This window comes from Poecile atricapillus, chromosome 5, assembly GCF_030490865.1.
Source record: "Poecile atricapillus isolate bPoeAtr1 chromosome 5, bPoeAtr1.hap1, whole genome shotgun sequence".
NCBI lineage: Eukaryota > Metazoa > Chordata > Aves > Passeriformes > Paridae > Poecile > Poecile atricapillus.
Window position 1 is genome coordinate 24405779 of NC_081253.1, and position 13137 is coordinate 24418915.

General features: G+C 40.8%; 1 protein-coding gene across 9 annotated transcripts in view; it reads right to left on the bottom strand.

Moving 5' to 3' along the window:
• PIKFYVE (phosphoinositide kinase, FYVE-type zinc finger containing) overlaps positions 1-13137 on the bottom strand; it is a 64788-nt gene that overhangs the window by 29264 nt on the left and 22387 nt on the right. For 8 of the 9 annotated variants that reach the window (XM_058839589.1, XM_058839591.1, XM_058839594.1 and 5 more), the window contains 8 exons: positions 12190-12347; positions 11276-11387; positions 9424-9571; positions 8778-8945; positions 3453-3515; positions 2054-2183; positions 1523-1703; positions 99-173 (listed from right to left, as the gene is read on the bottom strand). In XM_058839589.1, the coding sequence (XP_058695572.1) occupies positions 99-173; positions 1523-1703; positions 2054-2183; positions 3453-3515; positions 8778-8945; positions 9424-9571; positions 11276-11387; positions 12190-12347 (1035 nt within the window). The remainder of the gene's footprint in view (positions 1-98; positions 174-1522; positions 1704-2053; positions 2184-3452; positions 3516-8777; positions 8946-9423; positions 9572-11275; positions 11388-12189; positions 12348-13137) is intronic. The other variant, XM_058839595.1, reaches the window with a different exon arrangement.

The window sequence follows — 13137 nt, forward strand, 5'->3', positions numbered from 1 at the left end:
TCCTAAATGGTGAGAGAAAAAAAAACACCAAAAAAAGCAAGTCAGAACACCCTTGTTTCCACAGCATGCGTTAATCAAGATTAATCAAGATGCATTACCTTTTTGTGTGCAACATTCTTAGTGCAAACAAATCCATTCACCACCATGGAGTCAAATTTCTTTCCACCAGGGATCTAACAAAGCAAAGAACATTTTTAGAACTGTCATACACTCCCACATCTTGTAGAGCAGTAAAGCTAATACATAGAATTCCATTCCTGTTGTAAGTGATGTAAAAACTCCAGCTACACCCTCAATTATCAGATGAAAGATCAGATACAGTCATGCTGGACACCTAAGTCTTTCCCTTTAAAGCCTGGCAAACTTAGGACAACATGAAAAAAACTACTGAGTTCTAGGATTTTTACACCCCTCCCAAGGGGTGCTTATTTGTTAAACCAGTATACTCCAGTACATGACAAGGGAACCTAATTCTGACAGGCCATGAGGAGCATACACCTTTGCACATGTCATTTCTATTAACAACAAACAGATTGTAAGGGAGGAAAACATACAAAATAAAGAAAGAAAACAAAAAAATCCCCTACCTACCAATTGAACACATCAAACAGTTTACTGGTGTGCCTGCAGTCACAGGCAATCCCAGGCATAATAAACAGCATGAAACAGGTTTCTGAATAACATGTTTCAGAGGACATTCATATTACCAGCATGTGAAAATAGTAGACAGCTATGAAGAGCTTTCACCTCTGAACAACTGCTCTTTGAACCAGAGTTTTGGGAGAAGCAGGAACAAGCAGTGCTGCCTGAAGAGATGCCACAGAACTACCACCAGAATCACAAGGTTCTCCTCAAATCTCATGTGGCTTTCAAACAAGAGTACTGCTGAGGTGAGCTTGACCAAAGAAAACTAAGCCCAAATCTTCAGTCCTCAGTCACACTAACTCCTTGGATGTTATTTTCACATCCAACTCTCAGAGGGAAGTTTGCATGCCAGAACTCCAGACTTACAGTTAAACAGTGTCAACACTAGGCCATCTGGCAGAACTGGATACACCACTCCATAACAATTAAGTTTTCCTCTTGAAGAAAGTCATCGTACCTGGCATGAGAGGAGGTTAATCCTCCATAATGGATAGGTATAGGGAAACAGATTGCTGCAACATGTCCTGCAAGCTACTTATCCAGCATTTGGTATATCTCCAATTCAAGCACAAAACAAGCAGTAACCAAAAAATGAACCAAGTCATTATGGAGGTGTTACTCTTTGCTACGTTCTGCAGCCTACAGCCTGAGAAAAGAGGTCAGCCCCAGCACATCAAAGCACTTTTTTACAGCGTGCCAAGTTCAAGTTCCCTCTGTGCAACTTCTTCTAGAACCCCGCCTTTCCCCAAAGCCAAGCCAGCCGATTACAGTACTGAATATGCTGGGGGCAGCGGAAAGGGGACAATTCTCTTCAAACAAGGGGTACTGCCAACAGCTGCATCCTTTTGTTTCCCTACATCCACTGCTCGAAACTTACTTTTTTGATATGGACAAACTGACGGATATCCATGTCATCATCTCTCTTCTTGACATCTGGCCGTACTGTTTGAACTACCTGGCAGACCACGGGTACAATAATATCCCTCCAAGACAGTGACAGAGACTCATTGTATAAAAGCTGCTGAAGCAGTGCCATCATGTGGTTGTGATTAGCAGACCTATAAAAAAGGCAAAATAAATAGATTTCTCATTAAAAAAATATAAAAAATACACTGCAGTGATTAGCTGAAGTCACATCTCAGAAGTAAATTTCTTAACATTTACAGTGCGGAAGTCCTCTGAAGGAACAGTTGCCTAGAATGTTCTACAGTCAGCTCCAGTCCTGTACTCAATATATAAGCATAACAAGATAAATATATATACACTGTAAAAATGCTGCATTCTTAATGTAAATTAATTCCTTGTATTGCCTACTGTAGCTCAAGTCCCACTGAAAGTTGTTGGAATAGGGGGGCTTCAGAAATTGTTACTCAAGATATGCGAATTCCTTTTTCTACGTGTTTCTTACAGCAGTCTTTCCATGGCTTGTTTCTCCCCATTCTCTTCTCTCAGCAGATCCAGATTGCTGTGGTGCCAGCCTAGGGGTGTGAATAAGAGTTCTTTGGACTTCTCCTCCACCCTCCTGTTGAATAACGACTCTGCAAGAGACAAACAAACCTTGTTAATGCAAGTAGGGTCACAGTTGAATGCTTGTGTCTTTCTGAAAGGCTGCTTTGAAAAGGAAAGAATTTACTAGGACATCAGTCTAGGCCTCCTGAAATACTGAGTTTAAGGTACATGTCATGGTCCTCATTTTGAGCAGGACCAACACTTTCAATCACTACATTGTGTAGTAACTCCTTAGATGTGTTCTCTGTTTTGCAGTACCAAAATTAGAGGTTATTTCAGCACAGTCTGTGCTTTGAAAGAGTTACTAGGCTACTTCCTGCATGGTTATTATGACATTATAGAGGCAAATTATAAACTTCCACATTGACATAATGGCTGACTGTATTATAAGTCATTTATACTAGTAGTGTATAAATGTTCATCAAGCAAGTATGTAAACCTTCAGAGTTCCAGCTTAAAACTCCTCAGTGTTAAGCAAAATCTCTAGACAATATTAATCCGAGGAGGACTACTGAAGAAAAAGACTCCTAAAAAACAAGAATTAACTTCTTCCAGATGCTCCACACACAAAATTAGCTGTGTAGAAGATTAATAGAAGCTACATTGATTTCTAGAAGCTACATTGATTTCCCCCTTCCTTCTGCAAAAGCTCAGTTAAAATCTGAACGCCAGTTTAATCCAAGACTTTATTTTTCAAGATACACAGACCTTGGTGTTTCTCCCTTATTTCTTCCTCTTATGAGTGCATCCAAATCAGTAGCATTAACTGGGAAGAAAAAAGGCTCAGAAATGCATCTGGCCATGATACTGGAAAGTAGGTTTAAAAGCTCGTAAGTGAATGTAATGGCCTTTCATTTCATAAATAGTGATACTGGTGGTGATGACAAGAAACCCAGAAAGATTTAAGAGAAGAAGCTGTAAGCTACTCTGTAGAAGCAGTGCAATTAATTGTATGACATCTTCATTTGCTTGCACAGGAAGTTAAAAATCAGTTACATAAATTTGTTGGTGGAGAAACTGTGAACAGACTTGCCACTTACACTTATTTTTAAAAAAAGGAAAAGCTTTTATTTGAATCTTTTTGAATGCAGGAATGTAAGAAGTGACAGAAATTTTAAGCTTGAAAGTGCATTCAGAAAAGTCAAAGTACAGTTTATACATCAGTTTTGCCACAAATAACTTCAGATTCACAGTCCGGTAAATATTTTGAAAGGGTCAGTGCTCTATTAGAGGAGCATTAAGGAATTTCTATCATTATATTAAAAAACACAACAGCAGCATTTGAAGTTTTTCCTTACCTTTAATAAAAGCGTCACTTATAGAGAACATCTGCTGCCCTCCGTTTTCAGGATTCAAGTACTCTGAAAGAAGAGAGAAGAGGGATATAGGTGGAGACAAAAAAAAAAAAAAAAAAGACAGGTTACACTGGTGTGCCCATATAATTACAATGTACACACCCACACCAGAAGAAGCAGCATTACTCATCTAAGTGTTTAGTCACCAATTTAGCAACAGCTTGGTGAGTGGTTAAGACAAGAATATCCTCTCGTTCTATCAAAAAATTCTACGATGACAAGAAAATAGCGCTTATTAATGAGAGGAAACAAAACAAAACAAAGTAGACATGAGCAAAGACTGAACTAAGAGTGCACTTTTCCAACTGACACAGACCACCCTTTTCTAGGCCTGAATATGTGTTAAGGTGTGACCAGATACCAGGGGAATTGCCTCCTCACTCAGGTCTAAAAATGCAGTTTCAGAAACCATTTTGGTCACCTACTCCATTGAACCATCTCAGACTGAGGGAGAGACTTACCATAAGATGTAAGAAAAAGAAGACAGCCTGCCTGTCAAGAGCTGAAAGTCTCAAGTCTACAACAGTTCAAAGTGTTTTGAGGAATCTATGCTGACAGAGAGCCTCTGAGAAACACAGCAGAGCAAGACACAGATCACTTGACATGTGGGAAATATAGTTAGAGCCTGGTGCTAATATTGACAAGGTTGTGGATTCAATCCCTGTATCGGCCATTCACTTAAAAGTTGGATTTGATGGGTCCCTTCCAATTCAGAATATTCTGTGGTATCTGTAAAACAGGATGAAGCTCCACCTACTACCCTCATTTAGCTTGCTAGATCTTGATTTTTCGTGCTGACTGGGTACAAAAAGCTTGTTTTCTCCAGAAGCCATTAGCTTGTTGTGCCTTTAGCTGGCTCCTTATACAAAAAGGGATTCAACAATGAGAAAACAAGAGCAGTAGCCCAACTGCTTATACAACACAACTACCTGAAGCCCAAAGCCAATCCTCTATCATCCTTCCTGACAATGCTCCAGACCCATCACAAACAGAACACAAAGCCAGGCTGCTTTCAGACACCAACAGAAAGCAACACAAAGCTGACAGGACATAAACAATCGCAAGACTCTGAGCAGCAGCACTCAGGAGACCCCTTTCATGCCATCATTTTAAATATCTGAGCTTATTTGCTAATAGATACTCAATAGAGGATAAGGGTACCAAAGAGAAGTTACAAAGCCTCCTTTGTAGATTCTTGGTTATCTGAGATTCTTTTCATCTCTTGCTAAGTTTTAACAGTTCAATAAAATTAGTTTAACAATAAACTAATGCTTGATAAAAGCTGGCTCACCCTCAGCATTCAATCACCCACTGACTATCTAGAGAAAGTCATGTCATGCTCTACCTACACAAGAGCATGTATACTAGCACCTCCATCACTCTCCATCTTGCAACAGCCTCATGGCATCTGCTCTTACTGTAAACACACTTAAATTAGGTCTGGCACAGACCCCCTGACTGGTACAGCCAAAGCACAAGTTATCCCCAGCTGAAATCAAACCTAACTTATGCTCTGGACAAAGAGAAACACCTCCAAGCCACTTCTAGATTTGTAATGATCTAGGTTCTTTCATCTAGATGATCTTTAAGGTCCCTTACAACCCAGATTATTCTATTGTTCTTTTATATACAACTTCAGCTCCCATACCTTCCCTTCTGATTTGCTCCCAGGGGAAGTTTCTGATAAGGTAAGATACCCCTTCTTAGTCCAGACAGATAACACACTCATAAGTGTGAGTCTGAGACGGTTTAGAGCAGCTAATGCACACTTCTTACCTCACATCATCCCTGCATGCATCATGCTCTACAAAATGAGGAAGGGGGATGGGGAAATGCTCCTGTAGCTTATTTTATAACCTGAAAACTCAGGCACCTTCTCAAATGAAGAACCAAAAGGGCTCCACGCAACAGCACACTAAGCCTTGGCAAGCAATACTGAAAAAGTATCCAGCCATCTTCTCTTTCCCCCTCCTAACTACTTCCAGCATCAAAAATTACCCAAAATACCTGCTACCATGATCAAGGATATCTGTCGGGAAAAACATTTATAAAATAGAATTTCACATATTCTTAACGGTATCTCTTCAAAAACAGCAACAAAACCCCATATATAAAGTTTATCATGTAATCTCTTCCCCCAATTTAAATGGAGAAAATAATCTTACTTTGTTTCCCCTTCTGATACACACTATGTCTTTAGGCAGATGATAGCATAAATGAGTCACTATTCTCAGCTAACTCCGAGTCACCCAAATTTCATGGAAACATACCAGACATTAGTCAGCCCATAACACCACAAGAAGTTCTGCCATTAGAGAACATACAAACCACTCTGCTAAAACACAGCTGGTGGATACATCACCCGCCCTTGCTTCAAAGCAGCTGACCTCTGTGACTCTGGGAAATTGCATATCCTTTAATCGTTAGAGAAACCCGTGAACTGCCTAGATCAAGGCTGACCTGAACTTCTCGCACTTGCTGTTTTCTATTGTCACTCCTCCCCACAATGAAATTACTGGAATTTACACAGTCCTAAGGAAAATAAATTAAAAACTAAAAAAGGAAGGTTGTATCTTCAGCTTCATTTCATTATTTCAAAGAAAGTCAAGTCACTGTCACCCGTCTAAGGGCAAGAGACAACTCCATCACAATCAAGCTAAATAAGTGTGTCCATAACAGTCATAGGGAAATTACTGATGCTGACAGTGGCAAACACATAATGTCACTGATTAACTACAGAACTCTGTTCTTAAAATAACCACCCATTTTACACAAATGCTTAAACATCCCCTTTTGGCTGTCTAATAATTGTGACAGTCTAGCATCTTAGATGGTATATTTTCTTGAATACAGCCAGGATAATCAGAAAAACAAGGTGAAAAATCTTAATATTAACTTTAATATGTAAAGCCTCTGGCTTTCATATTTACAGAATTAATTTTTAGAAGTCATGTATTTCACTACCCTAGGCACTGCAGCATTCACTGTAGGGTTTTGTCCCTTCTCACTACCCACAAAGTTTCAGTCTGTCTATTGCCAAGAAGTGTTTCTCGCTATTCAGGATATTGTCACTCATTTTAACTTGTTGCGCCTTGGTTAGGTCTTTTCCCTAGAGATTCTCTCTCATGCCAGGAATTATAAACACAAACAAAATAAAAGAGATATGGTAACTTCTCTGTATTTTCAGATATAGATTTTTCCAAAAGCTGCAGGATACCTACCTATCCATGGCGCACTTCCATGACACACTTCCACCCTATCCCAGTTCTTGGCCTATTACTGGTACTATTCCCTCAAGGGAAATCCATTGTCTTGGAAGAAATTTTTACCAGTTTTCTACTATCAATTACACTCCTGCAGAATAACCTGGTTAAGAGACCATATGTTTCAGGAACATATATCAAATACCAGCAGAGATTCACCAAAGATACCAGAGTGCTGCCAGCATACATAATTCCAAGTCAGAAGCCTTTCACCTTTCAGTCCCCTCACCACTTGCCTTTTCTGCTGATCTCTCAGCTCTTCACCATCAAAAACCTCCTCACAGGAACTCACAAGAGTTCTGGCTCTGAGCAGCCTTGATTTGCTCAACAGTTTCCAAGAGAGAGGCTTTCTTACATTTCCCCTTTATAATGTACTGCTCCTTGTAAAAGGAGATAAAGAGTGAAATATGTATGAAACCAGACAAACACCCTACAAATCCTTTAACACCTGGCAGAGCCAAACTGCCTACTGCCTGCTTTACTGCCATCACACACTGGTAAAGCTAAACCTGCTACAGCTGGAAATTCATTGGATACTGCAGCACACCTGGGCCTGTTTCAAGCTCACTTAATCCAGCACCCCTCCTTTCTAAAAGGAATTCATTGGTGTATCTCCCTCTCCCCAGCTTTCCTTCCCTGTAGATGCATTAGCTTTTCATTTGATTAGGGCATCAGCTGGAAACAAATTGAAAGGAACCAATAATGAGCTGGTGTCAGTAGTGCTGACAATCCATTCCCAATTTTGGATCAACTCAAACTTTTGACATCAACTTGAACTTTTGAAACTGTTCTGCTTCTCTCTTTGGGGGAAAATAAGCAATTAAATTTCTTTCCTTCTAGGCGTATTTTTAGCAAACAACAAAAGGTGACTACAGTAGCCATCAATAAATGTCCCCTCTAATTTGTCTCATTCTGCCCCACATGTCTAGCAAACTTGGAAAGTCAACTGTGACCACTTTTCCTTCCTGTCTTCAGAGACCATTTCAGTTCCAGAATATGCAATCTGTAAGCAAGCTTAAGGCTGCTGTTCCATTCTGATTCATAGCCACACAAGAGACCTGCTAGACTTTATAGAAGAATGAATTAATTAGGAGTACAAAATATTTAACACTGAATCATCTTTTAAAGTCAGAAACACTGAAAGGGTGGGGTGATACAATACTTAAGAAACTACTTAGAAGCCACCAAAGATCCAAGTCTACAAAGCTGAGGTAACCTTATGTAAGGAAGCAGAGCAAAGACATCAACTACTACCCAACATGTAAAGCAACTAAAACATACTAGACCCAAGCCAGTGGCAAGCCCCAGTTTCAGACAGCCCTTGCATCAGAGAATGCAGTTGTCAACAGGCAGGCACATTATTTCTTCCATAAGAATGTTGCTTATAGCGTCTTTCAATTTAGTACTTCTTTAGGGGAAAATCCTTTCAAAAGCAGTCTTCAACACCGAGTATTTGATTTCTTCCTACTTAAGTGGATGATCTCTTTTGAAGAAATACTATGTATATGGATTAAGTCAGGCCTTATTGTTTATCAGTAAGATTCTTCTGTAAAATGTAAGCTTATTAAGGTACAATTTTAAGCCAGCACAGAACTCTTCCAAGTTAATCTTGTTCTTTTGTTCTCTGGGGTTATATTTCTTGCTTGCCTTTTTAAGTTCCATCTCCAATTGTAGAGTCACATATCAAACTGGTTTATGTGTGGATTATTTTTCCACCCCAGTAAGCCAGAACACATATGTGGATCTGTCTATTATGAATGGGCAAGAGACTGCTTCAATGGCAAAGAGAAAGTCACAGGGGAAGTTACACACTCTGCAGAGAAGGCATTTCAACAGGTCTATTGAGCCTCCTCAGAGGTGAGCACATCGAAACTGCAAGCAAGTGCCAGTTAAAGATGACATTTTCCCCTCTGTAAAACAGCTACATAAGCAGTGTCCGAATAAGTCAGTGATATTAGGGCCAGCTCTCCATCATGTGCAACTCCAGCTGGTGACTACCTCGTACCTTTTTGGTCGGCAGGGTGAGGGGGCACATGTGGGTACTTGGAGTGCTTCTTGATATGGAAGTTCACGTTGTCCAGCTCCACGTTCAGGCTGATGGAGGCGGCCGAATCACTGTCCATTGTGGACTGGAAGCTGCTGACTGAAGTGCGCTTGCTAGGGCTGGCGGAGTCTTTTAGTGTTGGGTGAGGGGGAAGATACAGGGAGGAGAAGGGTTCAAATGGGTATTATGAGGGTACCAGAGAGGAGAAAAATTGTCTTTAATACATAAAGACCAGTGTGCAATAATACAGGAATACAGTATTTTCATAGTTCTAATCTTGTCTTCATGTGGGCATGCTGACATACTGGACATTCTTTATACTTGGACTATAGAGCCCAAGTCAAGCAGAAGTCTGCCTGAGAAACAGAAGGCAGCAATTTACATGCAAGTATGAAGCTTAACCAGTTCCACTAAATTCAAAATACTGTATCCATTGTGAGGAAGTGGAAGACTAGACAGGCTGTAGCTTTCTTAGATCCTTACGGCCCCTAGCGCACACACAGAAACACACACAAATAAAGCAAGACATGGTAAACTACTAAGTCCTGAAGGACTGGGGACAACAGGAGAGAAGGCAAAGTGAGGCAAAGACTCAGGTGAAACTTACTGGCTGAGTTGTCTTCCCCTTCATCAGCAATCTGCTCTGTGTCACTGTCATCAAACTTGATGTCTTTGAACCAGGATGGCTCAGAGTGGCCCTCAACGGAGTTCACAGAGTCACTGTCTGGAGATGGGGTTTCTGAGAACTCTGTGCTCTAGAAGACAAGGAAGGGAAAAAAGTTATTAAAATGCACCTCTGCTGAAATATTAAGCAGCCTTCCACAAATGCAGGTCAGGCATTTTAAAAATCAGAGAGAGGATAGTCTAAGTGAGCTGAGCCATGTTAGTCATAGAGTAAACCCCTTTGGTATGAAACAGGAACATTTTGGAACAAAAAACAAGTACTTCTTTACAATTCCCAGATACTTGGTCTCTGCCCACGCTGTGCTTCTAAACAAATTATGACTAAGTGGCACTAAAGGACAAGTTTATTATACTGCACATTTTCTATCATGACATCCAGTTAAGCAGCTTTGAAAGCTTGCTGTCTCCAGCCAAGGTGGGCAACAGCCTTATCCTTTGCCCAGAAACCAACACACACAGCTCTTGGTGGAGCCTTATTCAAAGTTACTGGAGCAATTCTTTAACTGACCAATGTAGCCCCAAGAGTTACAATCCAAGATGGGCTCTAGCTGGGCCTACTGTGTCAAAGCAAAGACCAGCCAGGTTGCCAGAGAACCTGGAGACTACCTAAGTAATTTTCATCAGCCTTCCTGATGCCTCCAAGTACCTCAAAATAAAGTTATCATTATCATGCCTTTGGCTGCATCAAGTGTAGCAATCAATTGAGTCAACAACACCATTTCTCCAGATGCTTGTCCAGAAGAATTGAGATGAGACAGTGCTTCCAGCTGATGAAAGCAAGAATTGATTTTAAACATATAAACACCTTACAAATAGGGATGCATAAAGACTAGCTAGTTAAGGGCAAGCTTTTAACAGGACACTGAGACAGCTGACTAGCTATCAGATGAACCGCAGAGCAATCTCAAGGGAAGCCATATGACTGTGTGCATATGACTGAAATGCATGAGGAAGACAAATGCTATCCGCTGCAAGCTTTCTGTCTGAAGCCTATGGGACAGCTAAGCTATTCTTCCTTGTAAGAAGCTGAAGAACATGAAAGGCTCTTAATTGAATGCTTTCAGTTAAGAGAGGCTACAGAGATACCTTGTTCAAGCTAAAAAACCCAATACAATCTCTCAGGCCAGTGACTGCTCTTACCCCTCAGCAAGTTTGATTCCAGTGAAGTGCAGTAGGACAGAATCTCTGGTCACTAGTTCCTGCCTCCCCTCAAGTAAACTAGTCCTGTTTGGGAGTCATGAAAAAGACCCCATCCCAAACTTGGATCATGTGGCTAAGGTACTGAATTCCTTATTACTGCATCACTGGATATCAGAAGAAAGTTACCAATACAATAGATCTAAAATATCCATTTGGAATTTTTTTTAAGGAATTTTGAAACAGAAAATCACCATTGTGTCTCCGTTACCAGTAAGTGCACGCAGATTCTAAATTATGCACATAACATAGCTGCCACAAGCACAGACTGTGCCATCTTGAGTCCTCTGTGGAAGATGTCCACCATGAGAGGCCTGCCACTGAAGACCGTTTTCTTCACTCTAGGCAGCACCACATGTAACAAGTCACTCTCCACAGAGGACAGCCCCAAAGCTTTCTGGGCAAATGAAACCCCCCCAGGCTTCAAACCACTAAGGAAAAAGGCCTGGCTCCCTATTTTCTGTACAGGAGACCTGATTTAGAAAACATACTGCAGCTGTTGAGAACAGGATTAGAAAAGATTCTAGTCAACAACCAAAACCAAGAAGAACTGTATCTTTCAGCTTTCCCACTTTTACCTGCAACGGTCTGTAGAGAGCATATTCATCTCTGAAGAGCTGATCATGATGACTGACACATTCCAGCCAACGTCCATCAACCAATGCTTGTCCTATTGCAATGGCCTGGACCCTGGAAGTATAAGAACAGAGATGGTTTTCTATGTTTTGCCCTAAACACATATCATTTATGATGCAAGCACACTACAAAAGGGAAGAGTCATTTGCTATGCACTATTTGACCTGTCAGTATTCCATTCTCATGCTTAAACAGACACTATTTACAATACTGGGGTGAGGCAGCACAGTGTACTAATTCATGCATGGAGCTAAATAAAGAGACTGCCAGTACTCTGAACTCAGCTGAGGTGTCCAACATATGATTAAGACATGTTGTTTGTGCTCCTCCAATATTGTTAACTTGAGTTATGTATACTGATCATCTCTGAGGGAGGACTGTTGCTCTATACTTAAGAACTATCTCAGTTTTATCCCATTTTCACATAATTAAATATACAAGATTATTTATATTCACCTACACGGTTAAGAGCCTGCCAGCTCCACTGAAAATTTAGGTATCAAACATTATTAGTGATCTCTGATCTCAGAGGCAAACTTGCTCTTTGGAGTACTGGTGAACACTTTTGGACAGTTTTTGTAACACACACACTGTTCTCCAAGTGAGTGATACTTGTCCCATAAGCTACCCCCATACTGGTTTCCAAACCAGACAGCCTCCTGTGGTTTTTTTGGGGCACATGAAGTGAGAACACAACCTGCTCTGCTAGGCAGTAAAGGGGGATTTGAATTTTCTTCTCTCATCTCCCTGCAAAGAGGCCTGTATCTGCAGTCTAAGGTATCCTGTATCAGCTCAAACTCACAACCTCCTCTCACAGAGACGGAGGACATCTGCTGTCCTAAAGCATCAGAGTTACCTCGTGGTTATGTGCCCATTTCTCATGAGCCAGTTGACCAGCTCTTTTCCCACAATGCAGTTGGGATGTGTCCGCAGCCAGTAGCGATGGTCTTGAAATTCCATACCACTGCTATGATGGCAGATTTTCTTCCACAGATCTTTCAGCTGGACCGAGTCCTGGACAGGGAGATGTGCAAGTTAATTACCAGTCTAATCTCAGCACTGGTTCCAAGGGCATCAACCCAGGCCTTCAGATCACCTTCTACATCAAAAGCCCTCCAAAAATAGGCACAGAACCTAAGCCATTCTGCAAACAGATATAAAATCAGCTCCTTATTACTTTCCATTTATATCCAGTAGAGAACAATCAAAAAAACAAAGTGGTGCCCTTAGAGATAAGGGGGTTTTGAAGAGGCAACATTTTATGCTGCCTGCAAAACACTTATGTCCTCACTACTGCCCTCTTGCACCCTATTCTTAAATTCAGGGGGTGTATGCAAACACAGAGGACATCATCCTTAGCAAGAAGGTTTATCTATATTATCTGTGCTCAACCCAGGCATTGTGAACATATTAGTCCAATATCAAGACCAGATATAAAGCAAGTACTTAACAGAGCAATGTGTTAAGGATACTATCTCTTATTGAGGATCCAGTTTTTTATTGTCCCTTATGAAGCTTTTTTAGGCACTATTAGCTTTGGGCACTAAGAAAAAAAAGTGTGTATTCCTCCAACTCAATTAACCATTTTTGAATCTGTGAATCTCTTCCCTTCTCAACTTAGAACCTTCAGTCTATAACTAGAACTTATTTTGGAGCCTGGTAAACATGTGTGCCAACTCTTCTGGCTGTGCTCCATCCAAACCGAGCTGTTCTCTCTGCATCTAGCTGCTTTTGCCTTACCATATGTGCCCTCACTTAGCACAGCACAAGCCATTATTACAGGTAGAAACCGGGATCTGTGATT